The sequence below is a fragment of the Fistularia commersonii genome, chromosome 14 (genome assembly GCF_037954325.1).
Source record: "Fistularia commersonii isolate RoL2024-O1a breed Wild chromosome 14, RoL_Fcom_v1.0, whole genome shotgun sequence".
Taxonomy (NCBI): Eukaryota; Metazoa; Chordata; class Actinopteri; order Syngnathiformes; family Fistulariidae; genus Fistularia; species Fistularia commersonii.
In genome coordinates, this window is record NC_141297.1 from 7328658 (window position 1) to 7353407 (window position 24750).

The 24750-nt window shown below is 45.5% G+C and overlaps 1 protein-coding gene across 2 annotated transcripts in view; it reads right to left on the bottom strand.

Annotated features, from left to right (window-relative positions):
- Window positions 1-10800, bottom strand: part of syt6a (synaptotagmin VIa) — a 57369-nt gene extending 46569 nt beyond the window's left edge. Inside the window, exons 1-2 of one of the 2 annotated variants that reach the window (XM_086159051.1) lie at window positions 10683-10800; window positions 8268-8344 (exon numbers count right to left, since the gene is read on the bottom strand). In XM_086159051.1, coding sequence (XP_086015177.1) covers window positions 8268-8344; window positions 10683-10741 — 136 coding nt within the window. In that variant the 5' untranslated portion in view covers window positions 10742-10800. Of the gene's footprint in view, window positions 1-8267; window positions 8425-10682 lie in introns of those variants that run through there. The other variant, XM_086159050.1, reaches the window with a different exon arrangement.
- Between the last annotated feature and the right edge of the window lie 13950 nt (window positions 10801-24750).

Sequence of the window (24750 nt, forward strand, 5' to 3'; positions counted from 1 at the left end):
CCAAACCGCCAAAGAAACACGATCCCATTTCCTCCGCCCCTGCCGAGGGTGGGAGTGTGGTGTTCCGGGGGACGAAAACACCATCGCCGACCGCACAAACAGAAGAAAAAAATATGTTTTAATGAAACAGTATCGACTGAAAGGGAAAACAGTATATCTGCCAACTGCTCGGTCTTGTTCGCACACATGCACGCACTCGCGCACGTGCCCCCGAGTCTTTTGTCATGAGGCTGTTATTCAATTTGTCCTCCGCCCATCTTCCCTGATTGTACTTCTTGTGGGTCATGTTTCCTCGGGGGATCCTTAATGGCGTGCGCGAGCGAAAATACAAAATACAGGAAGCAGCAGAGATTCTGGGAACCAAGGCGTGGGGTTTTTTCGGGCCGGAGCGGACGGCGCGGCCCGCGGCGTTGTGTGTTCCAGGTGCTTCGGCGGCGAGGAGGAAGAGGAGAAGGCGGTGGAGGAGCGTCCCGGCCTTTTAAAATAAACACAAAGTAGCAACAATAGCTTCTGCGCCGAGCTCAAAGTTTTTCTGTTTTGTTTTTGTTCTTAACCTCCGGCCCAAATTACTTCTGCAAATCCTGCGCATCGGGCCCGACGGGGGAAGAGGTCGGAGGTCCTCCGAGGGCCATTTGTCCCGTTATCGTCGCGTGGAAGTCATTAACCGCGGAGCCGCTGCCGCGTCCGTTTTCATCAAACTTCTACATTTTTTTTTTTTTTTTTTTGGCTTGAACCAAAATACGCTCTCTTGCGTGTCTTTCGGGAGCGCCGTAATTAAAGGGCGGCCACAAGTGTGACCTCGCGGTAACACAAGCGAAACAGCATTAATTTGACTAATTGCCACGATTTTAATGGATTCCAGAAATACGGAAATAGCCCCGCAAATACCGCGAAAAGTCATTACGGCAGAGAATGTTGTCGAACACTTAACTCGTGGAAACACAATCCACATGTCTATGACACATTTATCATACGTTCATGACCTCCTTTGGGTGTTTGGTTTGAAAGTGTTTCCCGTAGTTTTTAGACGTTCCCCCTCCCCCAACGCCCCTCCAAGGACGCCACCGGTCGATTAAGCCGCGCTCCTCGAGCTACGAGGCGTGATGGAGTGATGGCGTGTAGTAACGTCTAATGGCGTGTGTTCGCTGGGAAAGCCTTTTTTTTTTCTATTTTTTTTAAAAACGTAGGAGTAACGCTTTTCTAGAACTGACAGTAAAGTACTTTAAAACACACACGCACACACAGATAAGACATACACCAACAGCCAAGATGGCTGCACGAACGTTGCTTTCCACCTACTGCTCCCAGGTGCTCTTTGTCATGATTGGCGGCGGTTTTGCCGCAGAACGCTGACCGCCATTGATTCAAGCAATATTGTCACCGCTCAGTGACACGATGTCACTTATTTGCAACCGGTAACATCGAAAGACTCTGGTTATTACATGTAATAACAGTGTAATAACAGTGTAATAATAGTGTATATTTTATAATCCACCGAGTGGCGCTATTTTTTTCCTCTTGGGTGCTCAAAGATACATTTGTTAAAAGTGCTATCATCACCGCTGAGCCACCACTTTCTGTTTCTTTTGAACCAGAGAAGTGTATCCAGGACTAATTAGACTGCAGAGGGCGACGAGCGACTCCTCTTTCATCCCCGGCTTTTTGGCTGCATATAAAACAGGTATTGTGCTTTTTTTTTCCCCCTCCAAGAACCACTTTTTTTTCTCCTTCCCACGGACCAATAAATCTCTTGTTGCGATTAAAAGAAACGGCGGTACGACGTGGGGCGTCGTGACCTCTGGAGCGGTTATTCATCGCATAGCAGGAAAAGTTTTTTCGTTGTCGGAGAGACAGAAAATTAATCCATAATGCGAGCGGGGGAAGGCTCAAAACGTGACACAGGGATGAAGGATGTAAATTTTTTTTATTTATCTTTTTATCGACCTTCATCATCATTTTGAAAAGTCAGTGAAATCCACCTCCAAACCAAACAGATAGCTTAGTGGAAGAGCATAAATATGTAATTTAATCGTAATAAGACGCTTACCCTTCCCGGGAACGCTCAATCTGAACTCTCAGGGATCCGGATGACGGATTAGACGAGACGTAAATCAAACGACCAGGTTGTTTCGCCTCTCTGGATGGGCTTTCGCCGCCTTTCTGCTCTGATTTCACAGCAGCCAGTCACAGAATGTTATCCCGTGAAGGGTGCGTCCGATTCGCGGAACGGGCCGGCGTTGGACGAGCGAAAACAGCAAACAGGGTGGAGCTATTTTGGTCCAAACATGTGGCTGGAATCAGTAATACAGCTCTAATAAACAGTCTTATTAGTGCCACCCACCTGTGGCTGGGTTTCACCTGCACTGTTTCTATGGAAACCGGCGCCATGAAGTCTGGGAATCGGCCTGAGCTAGCGGCGTCGTGATATGTGCATAGCACAGTAATAAAGCAGTAATAACTTAGTAATAAACGTGGCGAACATATTGGGTTGCAGACGTGTTGGTTGAAAAGCTAAAAGACATCGATGCCAAACGTGCAAACGGCGACCCGTCAGTCACACAGCCTCACATGGGATGTGAGATTATTGAACTTGATCTGTTTTATGAATACTGAGTTTACAGACATGAAGAAATTATCTCCCCAGAGAAGTTTTATTTTTTTTTTTTTTTTTTTTTTTTTGCTTGGCCTGACTCTTTTTTTTTTTTTTTTTTTTTTTTTTTATGATCATTAATTCAGTGTGTGGTTCTCTGGACCAAATATTGCTGCGCTAGGCGTTTTTTCACTGAGTAAAGGGAAGCGGCGCCCCGCGATTGGTCCATTAACGCTCCGCCGTTGTGTATCTGTGTCAAACAACCGCATCGTTTTATGCTCTGACGAGGCAGACGGCCAAAATGGAAGAATCTCACGCTCCGCTGTGTCTCCGCCCGCCGCTGCCTTTGCCCCAGGGCCTGATTCTTTCATCAATAAAACCATGTTGTGTTGGACGCCCTCCTCCCCTCACCGCCGCCGCTCGCCAAGCCCTTTTAGCCGTCCTCAGGTTCTCCCCATCATCTAAACATTTTTATTTTTTCCACGCGACCGCGCAATTTTATAGCGTTCGCCCTTCCGTGAAAAACACGACCGTCGGCGGAGGAGGCTCACGTCAACCCCTCCTCGCCGCATTTCGGCGTCGGACATTCTTTCTTGACATCCCCATCATCCGGACGAAGCACTTCCTGTTTTCTTTTAGCCCCGCCCCTCGTTTTGCGGCGTCATAAAAAGGTAGAGGACACCTGCGGCAGCACCTTTGCTGCCCCCTGCAGGATGTTTCCCATTTCTGCAATCCAGAAAACTTGTTAGGCCGCCCCTGTATCAAACAACAAACAGGAAATGAGATCCCTCGGAGGATGCAGGGGTTTTTGCTTTTTTCCCTCAATATTTCACTCTCCTAACCAATCATTTTCAACGATTATTGTGTCGCCATTTCCACGTGGAAGCGCAGGTGAACGGCCGGAGGGCGGCATTGTGCGGCCGCCGCGCACATCATCAACCCTGACATTCAATATGGCGACAGCGGAGAGACTCCGGCGATGATAAATCATCCCGGTGACAGCGAATGGTGGGAAATATCATCCACCTGAGTGACAGCAGTTCTGCTGGACTCATTGTGTGCGAGTGTGTGTGTGTGTGTGTGTGTGTGTGTGTGTGCACAAAACAAAACAAAAAAAAAAAAATCACCACGTGGGAGGGATGTCTCAGTGAAAAAAAAAAATATGGTGACACAGGGAAAAAATTAAAGATGAAAAATGTAATGCAAAAAATCTATACATTAAATAATAAATATTAATAGTAGTTTTTTTGGAATAATAATTGTGATGCTGGTCCTCTGTGTGAATTGGTGAATGGCTGTATGCCCTGCAAGCGGTTCGTGGGGGCCGAACCCCCCTCTTGTGACCCTGAGCGGTCTAGAGAATGAATGAATGAATGAATGAATGCGGTCAAATCTTCAATTATGATCTTTCTATAAGGAAAAGAGACATTTTTTGTGCAAAAAAAATCTTCACAACGAACACCAGCAAGGGTAGAAGAAGAGCCTGGTACCCCCCTCCCCCCCGCCTTGCCTCTTACCCCCCCTCCGCTCCCCCTGAACCCCTCTTTAGTGGCCGACAGTGAAATGTTGTATCAATAAAATGCAGAGACAGTAGACGGCGGCCATGAATTATTGAACGGCGTAGCGGTTCAGCCCAGGTTCTAATCTCCACTGTGCAGTTCATTTGATGTTCTTGTTGTTTTTTTTTTTTTTGTTTTGTTTTTTTATTTTTGGGGGGGGGGGTGGGTTGGCTGCAATGCACCAGCCGTGCCCCCCCTCCCCCCCCCCCACCAACCAATGAAACGCCACGGCCAAATGAACAACGCGCCCCCGATGCTAATGTTCACTGCCGGCCAAGGTCCCGTCTAATAAAACCCCCCGAGATGAGACGAGCGTGGGAGAATTGATGTGATCAAAACAAGCCTTGTCAATTCAGACGCGCACACACACACACACACACACACACTCACACACCTGGAGCTGCAGCTGATAATGAAAGTGGAATTTGTAATTGAGGAGCTATGGGCGTAAAGGAGGGCCGGGTTATTATAAGAGCACCCAGGCCGTCTGTGTGTGTGCGTGTGTGTGTGTGTGTGTGAGGGTAACCTGTGTAACCAACAGCAACCCTCTGAAGTAAATATCAATATCTCAGGTTTGCTGTCGATGGGCCGGGAAGGGTTCACTAAGGTGAGGGCGGCGGGCCCACTCCTCCGGGGTTATCTCTCTGGGAAAGTCGGGGGGGTCGGCTGGGGTCCGGCAGGGGTGGAGACGGGGGGGAAAGAGGGGGCGCTTCCAGGGGTCGCCGGGGCCACTTCATTCTCAGCCTCCATCGAAACATAATCCTCCAGCTTCAGACAAAAATAGCTAAATAGACGGGTCGGGCTGTTATCGCTCCGGCCCGTCAGGACCGTACACGCCTTACTGTCTTCAGTGTGTGTGTGTGTGTGTGTGTGTGTGTGCATGAGATTTAGTAAATCCATTGAAGAGGTCACTTGTATTCAAGTATCCCCGGCTTCTCGGAACCCCCTTTTTTTTTAGCTATCTTTGTTTCAATGTTCGATAACGCTGTGTTCACTCAAACAGTGTAACAGTGCAATACTGTGTGTTACACTATGTTACAACACATTTTATTGTCCGTATAATAAGTTTATCTGCAGATACGGCAGTTGATCTCGCTTTATTTTGATTCTGTCATCAATAAATCTATGTTGTTTTTGACGCTCTCTGATTTTTTTTCCGGGCAACTGCGCGATTTTGTAACGGGCGGCGTTCCGTGAAAAGCGCAACACATCCGTTTGCGGAGGATCACGCCACAACCTCCTCGCCGCATTTCCGCGTCGGCCATTTTTTTTTTTTTGACGTCCCCATCGTATCGTGTCGCCTGATGTCGTTTTGCAGCGTCATAATAAGGTAGAGCTGCAACAAAAAAATGCTTCTTACTGTGTGTTACATTGTGTCACTATACATTTTATAACCTGTGTTATAGAGCAATTCTGAGTGTTACATAGTTTTATGAGCTATGTTGTGTTACACAGTGTGTTGATTCATAACATTGTGTTGTAGCATATTTTACAATCCATGTTATAACCCATATTACAAACATTGTTATGGCGTTTTACTGTGTGTTACACTGTGTTATAATGCGGTTTCAAAGCAGGTTTCTATTGTTTTAAGATAAGATAACAATTCATTTGTCACAGCAGCGCAAAAATAATGATATCAATAATTATGAATATAAATATAAATAGAAGAGACAATTAGAAGAACAAAGACAATAACAAGGATAGGAACAGAAAACAGGATGGCAACAACAAGGAAAAAAATAGATAGTATAAATAGTCTTACATGGTGTTATAAAATGTGACACCCAAGGGTGTTGCGGCATCTTACTGTGGGCTACACTGTATATAAAACGTATTGCGGCGCAGTACTGTGATATGTAATGCATTTTACAAACAATATTACTGTGCGTTACGTCGTATTATAAACTGTGTTATGATAGCTTAGGGTTACACTGCTATTAAGCATGCTATATGCAGGGTACCGTGCACTACTATGTGTCTAATGCATGTCATAAACAGTGCAACGGTGCAGTGATGAGGGTTACATTATGTAATAACACGTTACAAACGGTGTTACAACTATTCCCGTAAAGTACTGTGGGATATATTGTGTTATAATGCATGTTTTAAACAGTGTGAAGGTGCATTTGGCTAGTCCATTCTTTTGCAAAAAAAAAAATGCATTTCAGTTTATTACACATGCATTGCAGTGTAATAATACAGTGTGTTACACTGCAACGAGATTGTGTTGCCCTGCTGCTGCCACAGTGCGTTGCATCGTATAACTGTTTACCAGGCCTCACGCTGTATGACTGTGGAGGCGGGGCGGCGGTGAAGCCCATGTGACAGAGCTACAGGAAGTGCACCCCCCCCCCCTTTAAACCTCCACGGCGCGCCGTGTAAGACATGACAGTGTTATTACACGATTATAGATAATCACCGCTTTGTGTCGCAAGTACACAAATCAAAAAATAGCACTGTGATTCATTGTGGTTTATTTATTTATACTGCGAACGTTGATCTGGTGAGAAGGAAAGGTGTAATCTGCTTAATCTGCAGCCTCCGGCCCCCTGATTAGAAACGTGTAGCATTTTTTTTTTTTTTTTTTTGCATAATTTTTAATCCTGAATTCCAATCTGCAGGGCGGCACTTTGTGTTCCTCCTCACGACAGGATTTTTTGCACCGGCGCCGGTGGATAAATACATACAAGGAGACATCTCATGCAACCCCCACCACCCCCACCCCCCAACCTCCGAGCACGTCCGCAGACATCACGAGGAGCATCTTGTCTTCCGCTTCCCACGTGGCAGAAGTGATCGGCGTCAGCGGCGGCGTAACACGCGATGGCATTTAATGTCCCCACAGCTCGGCGGTGGACGCCGGTGGCGCCGCGACGTACGTTCGATTCCCGGGCTGAGGATGATGAGACGCGACAGCGGGGTTTGGTCTGGATCTGTGTGACGAGAGCTCTGAACAACAGGGGAGTCCTGGGAAAAAGCCGCCGAGAGGTCGCTCTTCCCTCTCGTCGTCAAAACCGGACCTCAAATGCAAGACTCCTTTCTCCGTTGTAGCGCACGTTTCTCTGTTTTGGGTCCTCTGTCTAAATATTTTCACCCCGCGAGCGCTCGCTGAAGCCTGCTGCTCTGAATCCTCCACGCCACGGTGCCTCCGACGCCTTCGGAAACGAGTCCGTGGCGACCGAATCATGAGTCCCATCCCACGCCAAAGAACGTCTTCTTCGCAGCTGCATTTTGCACACAAGGGGGGAAAACACGCCACCAAGCACGCTAAAGCTAAGCTAAATCAACCATTAGCCCCCAGTTGAATTATAGATGCATAATGGGAAATCATGGATGGCTGGTCTCCTCAGCTAAGTAGCCAAAGCTAACATGAGAATTTTAACAACAATAAAAAAAATCGTCACAGATGTCAGATACAGTCCTGGTAAGATCGGCCATGAAATCATTTGACATGATCTCTCACAGCGGCTGTTATTACACGGTAATTACAACCCCCACCTGTCAAGTTTTAAAAAATTCATGCGGTCAGACAAGCAGATTAAGCCTCTTTGCCGCGCAAAAGAAAGTTTTCAGGATTTTCTGATCCCCTTCCCCCGGCGGGAAGAAAGTTTTTTGAAACGGGCCGCGTTGTTATTACTCCAACCATTAGTTATTTCATCTTGCGCATGAAATCCCCCGCTTTTCAATCCCTCGCCACCTTTTTCTTAGAAAGAACGCGGGATTATTCCCTCCGCGCGAGTGTGTAAAAGCAACAGATGCAGGCGGCGGCAACAGATGTGTAAATTCAGCCCCTCATGAATAAATCCAAAACAAAATCGGAGGCGTTGGAAGTAGGCTGGGATTGAAACGCTCCCGTTGAGTCTCTTCCACACACACACACACACACAAACACACACACATATGCACGCACGCACGAGCGCGTTAATCCCGCGTCTCTCTTTTCGGACGGCGATCGTCAGGACGGACAATCGCGCAACTCCTGCTCCAGGTTGAAAGAAAGAAAAAAAAAAAAACGAGAAAGAAACGAAAAAAAAAGACCTCATAAGAGGGATAAAAAGACGGAGCAAAGGGAAAAGCCGAAAAGGGGAGGACGAGGGTAATTACGGGGTCGTTACCTGGATGTTGGCGGTCGGACGTCTGGCCGGAGAGCAGGAAGAGGAAGTCCTGGCAGGCGTCCGGCTCCAGCAGGGTGCTGTTGTGCAGGCAGAGGTCAACGATTAGGGTCACCGCTCTCTGACAGACCATGTCATACTCCTCTCGGTCAGAACTCATGCTCCTAGCTGCATCCTCGGCCGAGTGCGCTCATCCAGAGGGACCAACACTCCCCCCCCACACACACACACACACGCACGCACACACGCGCACGCACAGCAGCAGCGGCGGCGGCGGCGGCGGCGGTCTACCGTGCAGAAGATAAATGCAACTTGTCTCCGTCCTCGGCTGATTCTTCTGCCAGAATCTCTCCAGAGTGTTTACACACAAACGTGCCCGCCTGTATGTGTGTGTGTGTGTGTGTGTGTTTGCAGTTTGTTTGTGTGCCTGCACTTTACATATGTATGTGTGCATTGGTACATTTGTGGAGGTAATGAAGCACGCTTATCCCCCCCGGGTGATACAACTAAATAATTACCGCATCACATCACGGTGCATCACAACAATCGTGGGTGCTCAACCCCCCCACCCCCGCCCCCACCCCGCCGCCGCCGCCGCCATCATAGCACCCCCAGTTTCCATGGCGCCACCCAAGAATGCGGCCTAGACACCCTCATAACGACCACTGGGCTTATTTTTCTCAGGTCTGCCGTTCCCCCGCGGCAAATTCCCCTCGGTCCAAGCCACCTGCGACTACCGTGGCTCGCCGACGAGCCGACGCCGAGCTGTGTTTACAAGACGAGTGTGTGTGTGTGTATGTGCTACATGCTAACAATTATATCCAAATGCTACCATGCTAACCTTTCCATCTTGGACACCATGTTTCCACAATGGTAAACATAGGATTATGCTATATGCTAATGCTTAAATCCCAAATGTTACAATGTTAACCTCCACCCTTCACGGCAACAACGCTTCCCGTGCTGCTATAAGTGCTAAAAATGCTACAACTGCCAAAGAAAAAAACCCGCCATTCCATTGGAAAGTGAACCAGCGGTTTCTAGCTGACATAGCTGCTCCTCCACAGGGTGATTTTATTTTGGAAATCGACCAAATGTGTTTAACCTCCTGCTCCAATTCAAAGTTGACTACCCTCAATGATAAGAAGCAGATAGCCGGAGCCTGATGAATGTTTGGGGTAAACATGGGATTATGCTACATGCTACAATGCTAGCCGCCGCCCTTCCACGGAACTCTTGCTTTGCCATAAATTTCCCATGGGAATGTTGCTAAAAATGCTACAATTCGCAAAATAACACTCAAACTACCTCATGTCATTGAAAAATGAGCCAGGGATTTTCCAGATGACATAGCCGCTCCTCCACTGGATGATTCATTTTGAAAAAAAATCCAACAAATGCTGTTAGATGCTACGTTCTGCAATGTTAGCCTACCCCCTGGAGATGGCTAAAAAATTTTCACTAAAGATGCTGCATTTAGCAAACTTGAAATACCTAAGTACCTAAGTGCGATTTGTGGGGAAGTGCTTGGTGAAGAGGTATGTTTACAGCTTACGGCGAAAGATGGGCAGCGACATCGCTGTTCTGACCTTTTTCGGGAGTTCGTTCCACCACTGAGGAGCCAAGACCGAGAAGAGCCGAGACCGGTTCGATCGGTTCGAGGCGGCAGATCGTAGGCGACGGGTAGGGACATGTGGCTCCACCATAATCTGGAGCGAGCACCAGGGACTTGAGCTTGATGCGGACGGCTACCGGGAGCCAGTGTCGGGACATAAGAAGGGGAGTTGTGTGGGAGAAGTTGGGACGATTGAACACTAGGTGGGCTGCCACTTTCTGAATAAGCTCCAAAGGCCTGCTGGTCACCGCTTGGGCAACGGCAAGGAGGGAGTTGCAGTAGTCCAGGCGAGAGATGACAAGAGCCCGGATGAGTATCTGCACTTCCTTGGCAAATTTGAAGTTCAACGCTTTGTTGATAAGAAACTGATGGATGGAGCCCGATGGATGTGTTTGGGGGTAAAAATGGGATTATGCCGTTGACGCAACTTAAAAAAACAACAAAAAAAAAAGCTATCGATGTTAGCTTCCCCATTGTTAGCCATGCTTGTTCTGTTACATGGCCTCTACTTTCAAGTAAAAAAGGTGACCTTTCTTGATTATTAGCATGGACAAGGCTGCAAATAGCTCAAAATCGTTCACGTGGTAATCCGCCCGGCCAGGAGGAAGTGTTCGTCCAGTTCACACAGGTTAAACACCACTAGCACTGCGACTACCCCAAAAAACCCAAATGTTTCTGATTCCTTTGCCAATTTTTATTGATAGTAATGAAACAGAATTAGCTTTTCTTGTTTATTTTTCTCTTTGCTCAATCTAACTCCCCCACAAACTTATCGATTGAATCAACCCGGAGACAAATCAGACCGTGAGATGATGTCATTCCTCCTTGACGTTGAGCTGAAACGGATCTCGGTCAAATCCATTCTTGAATTTAGTTAAACCAGGGTATGCGTCCTCCTCGACCTCCTTCGGCCATTGTTCCCCAGGGGGTAATTGAAAGCTGTTCCACGTCCTCCCCACCCCTCATCCTCCAGAGTTGTAGGGTTGGCGGCGGTCATGGAGAGTCGCCTCTGTCCGATTGGTCCTCCGCCGCTCTGACACGCCCCCGCCGGAGTTGTTAATCCGCTCGGGGGGTTGCCGCTACCTGCGGCGTTCATCGCCGAGGTGGTGGTTTGACATACAGTCGAATTGACTCGGTAATCCCCCGCGCCCCCCTCCCTCCGGCGCACTGATGCAAGACTCTTAACTGCGGGGAGAAAATAGTCCCGTCCCCCACCTCCTTCCCAGGCGTTGGTAAAATAATTGATGCTACTGTAAGTAATGGCTCCTCAATGAGTCCTGTTCCATCATCGGAGGAGACAGCTAAGAAATATCCGCCCATTAAAAAGACGACGCGCCGTTAGCGGGGAAGAGGCCACCTGAGCGCTGTAATAATCCCATTTGCCCGTTTGCTGTTTTGAAGTGAGCGTTTAAGCAGTAAGTACGAGGTAGTTACCCTGTTATTACGGTTCTCGTTGTAATAAGCTGGAGAACAAGAAAGAGCAGGAGTGGCTGCGACAACGACGACACCCGGATTGTTTTTTTTTCACCTCACACTGAATTTTTTGGCAAAAAAGAGACGTTATTGTCGCTTCTTCTTCATCACCCAGGTTCGATGCGTGCCATGAGTGACGGTGTTGAACAATGGACAAAAAAATTAATTCAAAGTTATAATCTTGTGGCCAACGATGTAACGTAAACAAAAATGACGTCACCACATCCGTGCAAGTCAGCGTTGGCGGAACAGGAAGTGCTCTCTCCAAAACAGGAAGTGTTTTTCCAAAACAGGAAGCGTTCTCTCCGAAACAGGAAGTGTTTTCTTTTGGAACAGGAAGTGTTCCCTAGTATCTTTTCGCACCCCTGTTGCATCGGAACACTCGAAACAGAGGAAACTGTTCAGTTGTCTAATATAGGAAGATATTATATTCATCCATTCATAGTGAAAACAGTGAATGATTGAGTATCTCTGTTCCCCTGTGATTAACAGGTAATATGTGGCTCTGTGATTGGTCCAGGGTAAACCCCGCCTCTCGGCTAATGACGGCTGGGCTCGGCCCGAGCATCCATGCAACCCTGAATGAATTAATGAAAAAATGAATGAATAAGCCCTTTGGTGCAGCAATCAGGCTCCAGAAATAGAAAAAAAAATGGTTATTTGGCGGGGATTAAAAATATGCGCGACCCCGGCTGGCATTCAGTCGGCCGCTAGCCGCGTTTCCACATCATATACTTTGCATTGCAACTATGGGGAAGCGGCCTCATATTCACGCCCCACATTTTTAATCCCCCCCTTAAAATCAAAGTCCGAGATTCGGGATATCGGATCGTAAAACAGGAAACAAACGACCTCTTTATCCAGACGCGGTGGAAAGAGCTGAAACGTCCACTCTCTCACAATCCAACAGCTCGCCGAACGTTTTTATCCCCGCCGTTGAATTATTCATGCAGCCCTGGTCTGAAAGAGCACCAAATAAAAAAAAAAGAAAAAGAAAGGAAAAAGGAGAAAAGAGCATCTCTCATATAAAAGCTCATCTGCCTTTAAATTATTTAAATCTCTGCCGCAACAAAAAGTAAACCAATGTAAAGCTCCCGTGTTGTTACAGTGAAATAATGGTGTAATAAAGACGAGGGAGCTTGTTGGGATTTTACGCCGACTAATGAGGCAACTCGCCCCGAACATCTCGACCGGCTATAAATAAACAAGTGTGTGTGTGTGGGGCGGTGTGTATTGATTGTGTGGCTGCAGGTGCAGACGTGTTTTTTTTCAACGATAAATGAGAAGGTGGCGTCGCCGGCGTTTGAAATGCTAATCACCGCCACCGCGGCTAATCTCTACCGCGATGCAGATGTTGAATTCGACAAAGGGATGGTTACTAAAAGCTATGCTAACCAGAGGCGGCAGCAGCAGCTGGACTTCCAACCTGCGTGTGTGTGTGTGTGTGTGTGCACGTCTCCCTGAGGCCTTAATCAACCTGAGCCGTTTGGATTTCGATTCCTGGTTAAGCTCATTCGGAGGAGTCCTAAATAGCGCCGGGAGGAATTCGCACCGGCGCCGGCGGATGACGGATTGACCCGCCGAACACCACGGGAGGGTCCGTTTCCTTGGGGTCTTCGGGGGCGCGACTCGTACGCCATGTTTTCAATATGGCTGACAGATGAGTCTTTTCTTAGATTCCCGGACAAAGAGAGTCTTTACAGAACTCGGATACAATTTTAATTTTACATTCTTCCGCATTTAATATAAAAACAAAAATAAATTCAAATATAAAAATATATATATGTGTGTGTATAAGAAATGACAAATTACCTCATGTGAATTTGCCCAGGATCGACCAATTATCTCACCTAAATTGAGCCAGAATCTTACAACCCGTTGGCCTGAATCATCCTGATTGACCAATCATCTTTCATTAATTTGGCCAGAATGGACAAGTTACCTCACCTGAGTGCCAGAATCGACCAATTACCTCTCTTCAATTCGGCTCGAGTTGACCAATTGACTGGCGTGATTTTGGCCAAAATCAACCAACTACCTTCCCTGAACTTAACTAGAATCAACCAATTATCGTCTTTGAATTTGCCCAGAATTGGCCAATACACTCATCTCAACTCATCCAGAATTGACCAATTACTTGGCGGGAATTCTTCCCTTTGAATTTGAAATGATTTATTCCTGGTCATTTTAATTGAGCAAAAAAAAAAAAAAAAAAGAAAGATAGAAAAATATTGTTTACTTATGTGCAGTTATGTACCAAAATTAGGAATTGCATCAAAACGTATGTTTTCCTTGAATCTCTTTGTAAACATGCTAAATAATGTAATGGTTATTTATTTGATGTTTTGGGTTTTTATTTTGTTTATTTTGTCTACCTGCCTGGCTTCACCGTGGACCGCATAATAAGAATTTCAAAAGAATTTGTCCAGGGTTTCCACATATATAGCAATACACACTCTGAATCTTTGGATCCTGAATGTTAAATTTGTCTCTTAAAGTCTTCCTCTAAAACTTCCTATTTAATGTTCATCCTGGAAATAAAAATCAACAAAACAAAATAGAAAAGCTTAATATATAACTAGTACACTAAATAATTCCTATGGTGGATTTCAATGCTCACTTTTAATCCCATAAATAGCTCTTTAATGGTCAACAATAGAAAAAAAATAAAGTCATAAATATACAAATATCAATAATAATATTATTTCAATTAAGTAGTATTGATATTTGATATTTTTCTAAGCATAATATTGATGTTAACTCTGGGACTCAAAACCTGTATAATCTGTAGTTAAAGGGAGAACTTGGGCAAGTTTTCTATTAAAATTATATTATATTATATTATATTATATTATATTATATTATATTATATTATATTAAAACAAACGTGCATTTGTCAGTCTTAGTTTTCAGGGATAAGGCATTAGAGGGCCTTCTTTAAGAGCTTTTCAATATTTAACCACTAATTTCTATTTCTGCCTGATTGGCTATTCCTTGCATATACATATATATATATATATACCTCTTCAGGAGCACTGCAGGTTATAATCCCATCCTGCTCGGGTGTCTGTTGCCATGGCAATGTCACTCCTTCTCTCTGCTGTTTACCTCCGCTGTTTGTTGACGACTCTCTTGTCGTTTGCTTTAACTCTTTTCAGCTGTTTGTTCCTGTTAAGCTTATTTTCTTTCCTTTTTTGAAACATCTATTGGTTTTTTTCCAAAGAGAATACACACCTTTTTTTTGGTTTGTTTTTTTTGTTTGTTTTTTTTCCTCACTGGTGCCAGCGTTGTTGTCATATGTGTGATGACGGCAACTGCGAAACATTTTGTGTCTCCCGGTTTTTGTCACCTAACCGAGTCTCACCCAGACCACGCTTGTGTCAAAATATCGGTCAAGCTAACCTAGCTAACGCTAACTGTTAAATTGGACTCGCGGCTGGTATTAGCATTAGCTTAGCAGCCCATTTAGGACTTTGTTCCTGCACCGGTTTAAGTCCCTGCGCCTCCTTTCTTCTTGGACAACAGCGCCTCTTCAGCTTTTTCCTGTGTAATAACAGCTTAATAACATTGTGACAGCGGATTAGAAGAGATGCCCCCGCGGAGGATCATCTGTCTTTTCAACGTTTTTGCATATTTGTTTGTACACACGTGACACTTGTTGACCTTTACCGTCGATAATCCCATTCTCCCGGCCATGCATCTCTTTTATGGAAAGAATTGATTCCCTACATTGATCCGTCCTGTTACCGTGAGAGATGATTGATTTCTATTCGTATTCACAGGTGGAGGACCACCATATGTCTACGCACACACACAGGCTCACACACACACACACACACACACACACGCTCGCTTTTGGATGTCTGGTGTTCGGGTTTCATGTCATGTGACCGCAGCGAACGCGCTCCTGACGTGGGGTCAGGTCTGATAGAAATGGAGATGTTGCTCGACGAATCGCCCGGGGAAATAAGTTACGAAGGATTGCTGTAATGAGAGAGCAGCGCATGCACGCACAGACGCTCACGCACACGCACACACACACCTGAATGTGTGTATATATATTTTTATTTAATTACTTTTTTTTTACTCCCAGCCCATTTCAAAGCTGACCCTGCTCTAAATGAATTATAACCCAGTTTTAAATTAATCATAAATCCGGAGGTTTTTGCACCAGATTCTCCAAGCTAACTGGTTTCTTAGAAACGCCAGACTTGTAATTTATCGTACAGTAAACAATGGTCTTCTTTTTTTTTTTTTGAGGCGCTGAAAGACCAATTTCGCCGGGGATTCTAGATTTAGCAATGCAGAACGTGTTCTGCAGAGATGGGCAGTTGATCTCTCCCTGGATCAAAACTCTTTATTTATTGAATTTGTTGCTTTAGTTTTGTTATTTTTTTTAACTCATAGCAGTCTGGATAGAAACCTCTCTGAGTTTTATGTCTTTTCTTTTTTTGATTAAGAAAAGGAAAACTACTTTAAAAGCATTGATCATCACACCAACCAGGTGCCTCTGGCCTTAATTCAGCCCAAAATGCTGATCGGGTCAAGCTCAATGTATTAATTTATTATTTTATTTTATTTTATTTTATTTTATTTTATTTTATTTTATTTTATCTTATTTTATCTTATTTTATTTTATTTTATTTTATTTTATTTTTCCTTGAGACAGCAGTGCTGCTTTAGCTTTATGCCTATGTAATAACTGTAATAACACTGTGACAGTGCAGCAGAGGAGAGCTATATTTATTTTATTTTATTTTATTTTATTTTATTTTATTTTACCTATTATAGCATGTTTTATTTCAAATCACTCATTTATTTGATTTTTTTTTTTTAGTTCACAGTCTTAATTTATCCCTCATAATTCGACAGTACACTCATAAGACAAGAAGAAGAGGAAATTAAATAAAAGCAATTATGATATTTCTCCTCAGCTTCAGATCCTCCTGGACTTTTGTTATTATTATATTATTACACAGAACATGAGGACACAGAGACACACACAGCCCAGAGTTGGTGCCCACGTTGGGTGAATAATTTTTTTTTTCCCACTGTGTAATGAAAACAGTAGTTTTGCCCCCTCCCTCGAGGAAACATTGGCTCGATCCCTCCTTCCTGGCGGCGGTGAAACGAAACATCCGTTGGTTTTCTCCTCCCCACCAAAAAAAAAAAAAAAGGATTTTCTGCTGCGGAGCCAGTTATTTAACTGCCCAGGAGACAAACTTTACCAGTAGTAGCTGTTGTTTCAGGTGCCACTCAGACAGATAAAGTCCCTCCTCTTACCGCAGGGGCGTGAACCAAGTCGCCACGGCAACCAAAAAGAAATATTCAATATTTGATCGGCGATGTGTCTGGTATATTTTTTCTTATTTCATTGTTTTACATTTTGAAAAAAAAAATGTAATGTGGGGTCGCCACATGGCCAGCCTCAACCGTGCCCGCGGGGGGTCTCGGACCACAAGGGGGCGCCGTGACGACCGCCATTGCTGCGCCGCCGCCTGCATGCGGCATCCTCCTCTCACCTCTTCCATCCTGATACCTGATATTCTCCCCCCCGCTGCCTCTGGAGGCACCGGGGCGGAATGATGGGATGTCGGCCGCTGCGGCGGCGTGATGTTTGCTTCGCCGCGGATAAACACAGCCTCGGCTGATGTGTCAGCAACACTTCAGTTTTGTTTCGTTTTATCTTTTTTTTTTTGCCGTGTGAGCGAGCTAGCGAAGGTGGGAACAGGATTGCGGAGCTACTTCGCTAAGCTGGGAGCATCTAGAACATCTTACGTCGCCGCCGGCGACGATATTGGCAGCTGATGTGAGGGAGTTGGTGATGGCCTCCTGGTAACCACATGCAAACTGACGCGTGAATTCATTCATTCATTCATTCTGTGCTTTCGCTAACTGGCTGCAGCCAATCCCAGCTGACGCCGAGGCGAGAGGAGAGCCTTCACCCCGACGGGTCACCTGTCAATCACAGGGTCAGCTGTCAATCACAGGGTCACAAACAGAGACGCCCAACCATTCACCATCTCATTTGCACCTGCAGAATGCGTAGTTGACTGTTCTTGGACAGCGGGAGGAAGATTGAGAACCCAGAGGTAGGGAATAATAATAATGAATACATATACATATACATATGAACGTAGCATCCATAGCATATGCATATGGCTTAGGATGCTATGTTCATGCTATGCTATGTCTTCTGTCATATTGGTTTGTTTGTTTAGTTTTTTGTTTTTTTTTGTTCTCCATGACGTTTCCTAAAATTTAATGTTTGTTTAACCCACATTTCAGAGACACCATAAAAAAAACAAAAGTAAACCATCAGGCTATGGATTAGCTGACGGCTAGTGGTTAGTCGGCGCTGAGTCCCAGTTAGTGTTTTGTTTAATTCATGACTTCGTCCTCCCTCCTTGAAATCCCAAGACGAAACTCCAGAGGAGGCGTTTCTGTCTTCGCAGCTCACACGTCCTTCAAAACTACAGGCTTTTGAAGTGAGTTGCCTTCCTCGCCCGGCGAGAGCCCATCTTTGTCTCCAGCTTCATTTCCATGAAGCTCCACGTTCACGCTCCGCCATGATGTGCTTCCAGAAAAAAAAAAAAAAACTGACTCCCATCTTTTTATAACAGGGATGTCCGTTTTCCATCGGTAAAACTGATTTCAAAATTTTCAAGCAAACAAAATCCAGAAGAGGTGCGCAACCAGACGAGCGGTCGATCACACCTCATCTAATGAATGTAATATACATATAATACAATGTAATACATATAATATGGTTGCATTCACACGCTCCAAAATATTTTATTCAATGGCTGTAATAGATTAAAATCAAAAAGGGTTGAATTTAAGAAGGGAGGATTTTTACCATGTAACACATGTGTAATACACATGTAATAAATTTGTAATCAATGTGTAATAAACATATAAACACATAAATATTTACATTAATATGTATTTTAAACAAAACGACTTTGTTTTACAGGTTAGAAACTACAAACTTTTCATGCATTTTTGCATTTATTCCGTGCGCTACTGCGCCCCGCTCCCCTCAACAATCAGCTGCCCTCGAAGCAGCCGTCCCGCCGACACGCCATAATCTCGGTCCCTAATAACACAGCTGCCACCGAAAGGTGTCAGGAGGCGGGAAGCCAGAGCCAGCCCCCCCCACCACCACCCCAAAAAAAGGGCAGAGAAAAGAGCAGGAGTCTTGCCATCCTTTCCTTTTTTGTTTTCATTATTAGCCGTTTGTTTAGCCGGGGCGCACGGAGGTGAGACTTAAGTCGCACGTCGGCCGGAATTGAATAACGGCGAGGAAGGCGATGGAGCCGAGACAGGGGCTAAATATAATTTGGTCCAATTATTCCCTCGCTCGCTCGCTGCCGCCATCCTCGAGTGTAACCGAGTACGTGACTTCACTGACACGGTGTCGGTGGCTTGGGCGGGATGACTCACGCCCGAGGGCCGCTGTGTCAAAAGTGTGTGTCAGCACATGCTAGTTAGAGTGATTAAGGAGGAAAGGTGTGTGTTTGTGTGTGTGTGTGTGTGTGTGTAGGGTTCCTTTGTTTGCAGTTCCCCCTTGATGCAAGGAAAAGGGCGACGCCGATTAGCGCCCGCTAAAAAAAGGTCAAACGGTCCCGAACACGTCAGCATTGGCGCAAAAACGCCTCTGTGTGTGTTGGGGGGGGGGATGGGGGGGTTGCCATGGTTACTGCCGTTGAACAGAAAAGAAAAAGAACACCCTTTGAATAAAGATTGAAGTTTTGATTGAAAATCGCCCGCTGCACCCGCATGTAGCTAGGAGTATGGGGTCTTTTTATTTGTATGCAGATGTGAGTGTCTGTATGTGTGTGTGTGTGTGTGGTGGTGGTGGGGGTTCTGGTTGGTGTGTGTGTAGGGGGGGTGTTTATTTATTCTTAATTCACTGAATATAAATGAGTGTATAATCACTTTAAGGGTTCTTATTTTTTTTATAAATCATAAATATGTTTGCTCACGGTTTCCCATTATTCCACGAGGATGCACCCCTCTACCCCCACCCCACCCCACCCAAAAACACACACACACACACACACACACACACACACACACACACACACACACACACACGCTCGCACGTCAAAGAAACCAAATGCATTTGATTACAAAGTAACAGCAATTTCTTTAAAAACTAAAACCTGAAGCAAAGGCGGATCTTAAATGTGTGTGTGTGTGTATGTGTGTGTGTGTGTGTGCGTGGTCTGTCTTCCATGTTCTCCAAAATTGGTCATCACATTGTTTGAAGATTGAATTGTCCAAAGGTGGAAATGAGATGGTGAACAATTATTTGTCGCCACATGTGACCCTGTAATTGATTGACAGGTGACCGGCCCAGGTTAGACCCCGCCTCCTAGCTGGGATTGGCTGCAGACCCATCACAACCCAACACACACACACACACACACAATATCTATAATATATATATATATATAAACCATCACCGCCATATTGCATTTGAAAAACAGAGATGAGGCAAGTGTATGTGTGTGTGTGTGTGTGTGTGTGTGTGTATGGTTTGAAACGGGGGGTGCTCTTTTAAAATTTCATCTATTTTTCTCTGAGCGTGCACTTTTAGAAAAAATAGCTAAAGCGGGGGGAGGGGGAGTCATACGAAAGTAGCTTGTCCCAGCGCAGCGGTGAAGCGTGATTGGATCAGACTGTGGATAATGGCGTGGGCTGCGGCGGGCAGCGGGCGGGCGGGCGGATAACCCCTGCATTCGGAAGTTTTTCATCCCAACAAATAAGCACAACCCCCAACCCCCCGTCACAAACCGCCATTTATACGTACTGTATATATTGAAATATATGAGATAAACTGCAAGCGCAGCACAAAGCTGCAGGGGCTTTATGAGTTCCCTCGCCAAAAATGGCGGCGTTGATGGTACACGGACGCCGGGCGATATCTCCTCCTCATTATCACAGTTTGCAACTTGATTGTTTGTTTTTTTTATGAATTTCTCCACGGCCAAAGCCTCACGGCGCGGTTCAGCCATTTTTGATTTGTTATTTTGTCATATAAGATAAATAAGCAGATAAGCCCCACCTCCTGTTCCATCAGGAAGTAGATTTTCAGGACATTACATGCAGAGATTAGTTAAGGGATATTCCTCCCTTCTCTGACTGTTAAAATTGATCTCCGCCCCTTGCGCCCGAACCATCTGGTCGATTCAGGTGATCGGCGCAATCTGGCAGCCATGTCGGTGCCAACTGGCAGCCATATTGGATCTGAAATCATTGTTTTGGTCGGGACAGCAGCAAACCTTTAGCCTACAAATGGCGCTTGTCTGGGGGTCAACCTTGTTTTCCCAGCTGTCTGGGTATGACCAGCGCGCACCTGTGGATGGTTGCCCGTGGCAACCCTTTATTCAAGCAAATTGTGTCATTGGTGCCACCCATGACAATATTGACGCCAACTGGCAGCCATATTCGATCTGAAATAATTTTTTTTCTGGATAACAGCAGGCCTTTGGCCTAAATATGGCGCTCGTCCAAAGGTCAACCCCACTGTCCCTGCCTCTGGGTGCGACCAGCGCGAACCTGCAGGTGGTTGCCCATGGCAACCCAGTATATCAGTAAACCGGTTGTCATTCACCTTCGCCAACAAGATGAAGGATCTCTTCTCTCACCGTATGGGCAGATCTAATTCAATTTTCAAAAAAAAAACCCTGACTCAGCCTCAGGTCTCTTACACACACACACACACACACACACAAACACAGAAACACACACAAACACATACACACACCCTCCAGCATGAGATCAGTGCTGTGTTGGTCTTATTTATACAGAACAACAGAAATTATTTTAATGTCTTGTCTACAGAGACAGCTGGTTTTCGCCAGCATTCGATTTCCCCCTGTAGGGAGGCTGAGCTCTCGGCAACGCAGAGAAAAAGGAGAAGAGGAAGGGGAACAAAAAAAAAAGTTTAAAACACAAAGAATGATCGAACGGCCTGATGAAAAGAGAAACACGAAACCGCAGGAAAGCCTCCGTCCGGATTAAAAAGCGCCGCCATCGAACCGTCCTTCAGCGAAGTATCGACGGGCTCTAGCCGCGGCAGGAAACACAGACGTCGCGTTTTCATCAAATATAAATAACCCCCTTGTCTTCTGCACATTCATCTCTTTGCGAAATCTCTTCGCACATCTCTTCAAGCACCAACTCATGAAGGTCGTTATCTTGATATCCATAACGTGAGGTTTCCCCCACGGGAATTCCGTTGCCGTGAACCAGGAAATAGTCGGGTCTAGGTGTGGGTATTTACGGGAAAGAGATAAAATCCCCTCCTGCTTCCCCTCCCTTGATAACCAGCCTCCAGTATCCTCTGCGACAAAAAAAAGGTCACGTAAGGGCCTTAAAATGGCGTCTTTGCTTGTGAGTCATGGAAATAATAGCGCCCACCCATCGTTTGACAGGGGATTTTCTCTGCCGGGCCAGGATTACGGGCCGCAAACACACCCCAAAGCCGTCCTGCTGAAAGATGCTCTTTGTGGCGGACGGTGGGGGGGTTGACAAGTATAGCGGCGCCGCCACCGCCGCGGCTCGGAATAACAAACAGGAAGTGGGTCGGGGCAGGTTACAATACGAACCCCGCCGCCACAGCTGGAGGAGGCGACACAGGGATTAAAACATTTGATATTTTTAACCAGAAAAAGAGATGGGAAAGTACATAAAACATAAACTGAATTATGCATCTATGACATTTCAATCATGTGTTATGTAATAACATAGTGTTATATAATTACATGTAGCGTGTTATATAATAACACATAATTAGCACATTTTATGCGGATTGCTACGGCATATTTGGGGTTAAAAATATCAAGCTCCTGTAAAAAGCTAACAATAATATCAGATCAGGAAGTTCATTTTTGTTTGTGTTTTTCATGAGTTATTACACAATTAAACAGCGACACAAAATATTACACAAAATTTTTAATGTTTTCTTAGCAGAGCTTCAAAAAAATCAAAAAAATTTATCACAAACTGCATTTCAAAATGCGCAAAATTGTCGATTATATATCAGGATCAAATGTAACTGTGTTGTAGCCGTTGCATAACGAGAGGTTTGCGATTACATCACCGCTTGTACCACGCAAAAAGATAAATGTTTCCATCTAAAATGTTCTCCATCTAGTGGCGGGGTTCAAGGGAAATGAACACCTTTACAGCAAATCTACCCATACGTCAGACGACTTTAAAAAGATTTGAAAAAGACTACTATCATCTCACACCTGCTCACATCTAAAGACGTTTTAAGAGTTTTAAATCTCAGCTTGAGATTTTAAAGCAGGTATTTGCAGAGCCTCTGCTACTGGTACGTTGGAGAGTTGACATCGACCAAGCTGGGCTGTACTGCACACAGCTCCACGGTCCTCTTATTTGACGCTCCATACTTATCCGGGCGTCCCTCGCCGTTTTCGTTCATCAATACCGCCAACGAACATCGTCTCTGTATCGAGCTCACCTATCGGTTGTTGGTTGTCATAAATCATCGTAAAGACTGAAAAACTTTGTTTTATCATGTTTGATATTATCGTCAACCCAAGACTGAAAAAGGACTGATCTAAAACAGCTCAGATCACCACCTTGTACTCGACCAGAGATAACGGGAGCGCCTCGACTCCAATAAAACTCCTAAAAATTCCTTCCGACTTTGCTGCCATGAAAAATCTGTAATTGCAGCCCTGGCATTAATGACTAAAAACTGGGGCTTCATTTGCTATCGTTTCCAGGCAGCGCCCCCTGCTGGCCTGCTGCGACCTTTTCGGACCAATCACAAACACCTGGTTATCATGGCAACGAGGCGAATTTATTTCTCCACGTCTCTGGACTGCCAGAACATTCTAGATGGAGATAAACCGCCAAAAGGAAGGGGAAGGAATGAGGATTTTTTTTTCTTTTTTTTAACACAGATCCCCCCCACCCCCTTTGCCTCCAGGTGTATTCCTCATGCACAGACTTTGCAACTGAGATATAATAAATACAAACAAAATCTGAAAGCATACATCACAATAATGCATACAAATGATATTAATTCTATGAAAAGGACAAGAGAACAACAAGGGGGGTCTGCTGACAGAGCCTGCAGCCTCAGTCAAATAAAAGATGCATCTTCAATATTTTTACCCCGTATTCACCCCCCGCCCCGTCTCCGGCAGCCGCATCCATTAATAATAAACCTACTTATTCAACAAGCTCCGTTATTACGCCGGCCCTTCAAAGCCATCACCTCCAGGCGAGCCTCGCACCACCGCCGCCGCCGCCGCCGCCTACATACAATAAATTTGGAATTCAATCAACCCCAGCACATCTTGACCTCCGGTGTCGCCCCACCGTGCGGTAAGGAGGCGGTTATTACCTGGAAGCCTCCCTCGACCTCCTTCTTGAGGGACGCCTCACTCCCCGCCTATCGATCTAGCCCCCGGATGTATATTGGCATTCGCCGTGGCGGTCGGTCACGTCAATAATTTACGCAGGTGAATTGCATGGAGGTATGCAACACGGCCGTGTAACAGTAAATGATGCCTGTGCGACGTCCCGTGGCTGTTCCCCCCCCCCCCACCCACCCGTTGAATTATTGAAGAAGTTTAGCACCTCGGTGCTATTCTGGTTTTTAACCTATTAACTAGGGTGTAATGTACAGTGATGCACGGGCGACGCCGCCGTTGGAGTGTAAAATTATTTTTAAAAAACTCAAATCAACGTTGTGACCGTGGGAACAGCAGGGAACGATTACACTTTTCGGTTGGTCGATTCGTCACCTTGGCAATGTTATCTGTTCGTCTGTGAAAATAGTTAGATACTTTGCAAACCGATCTTTTACCCCTCATCATGTCAGCGTGCCGACTCTATGGAGCAGCAGGGTTCTATTATCTGGTGCTTTGCTCAAGGGCGGCCTTGGCCAGAATCAGAATTTTTTTTACAGGTTCGAGTGTCAGCTCCATCCGATTGGATTTGTGGGGGCTTAAGTTTGTGTGCATGCGCGTGTGCACGTTGAGGTGTTGCGGGGAGCATTTCACTGAAAAATAGCTGTCTAAAGGTTGAGAGTGTGATTTCGGAGGGTCAGAGTCGGCTCTGGGTTCGGAGTAGACCTGCAGTTCTGATGGTAAAGGTCGGGGTAAAGGGCAGGGGGCCCGGGGATGGGTTGGGGCGGGAGGGAGGGTCGTTTGATTGAATGTCAAGGACGGGTCCTCGTGATGACAGAAACATCTGTCAAGCGTGTGTGTTTGTGTGTGTGTGTGTGTGTGTGTGTGTGTGTGTGTGTGTGTGTTGACTCGGCTCTCGTGAATTAATGAAACTTCTCTTCGTGTTGGTCCGCAGATATCGCTAAAAAGTGTCTTATGTCTTCATCTAGTGGTCGAATAG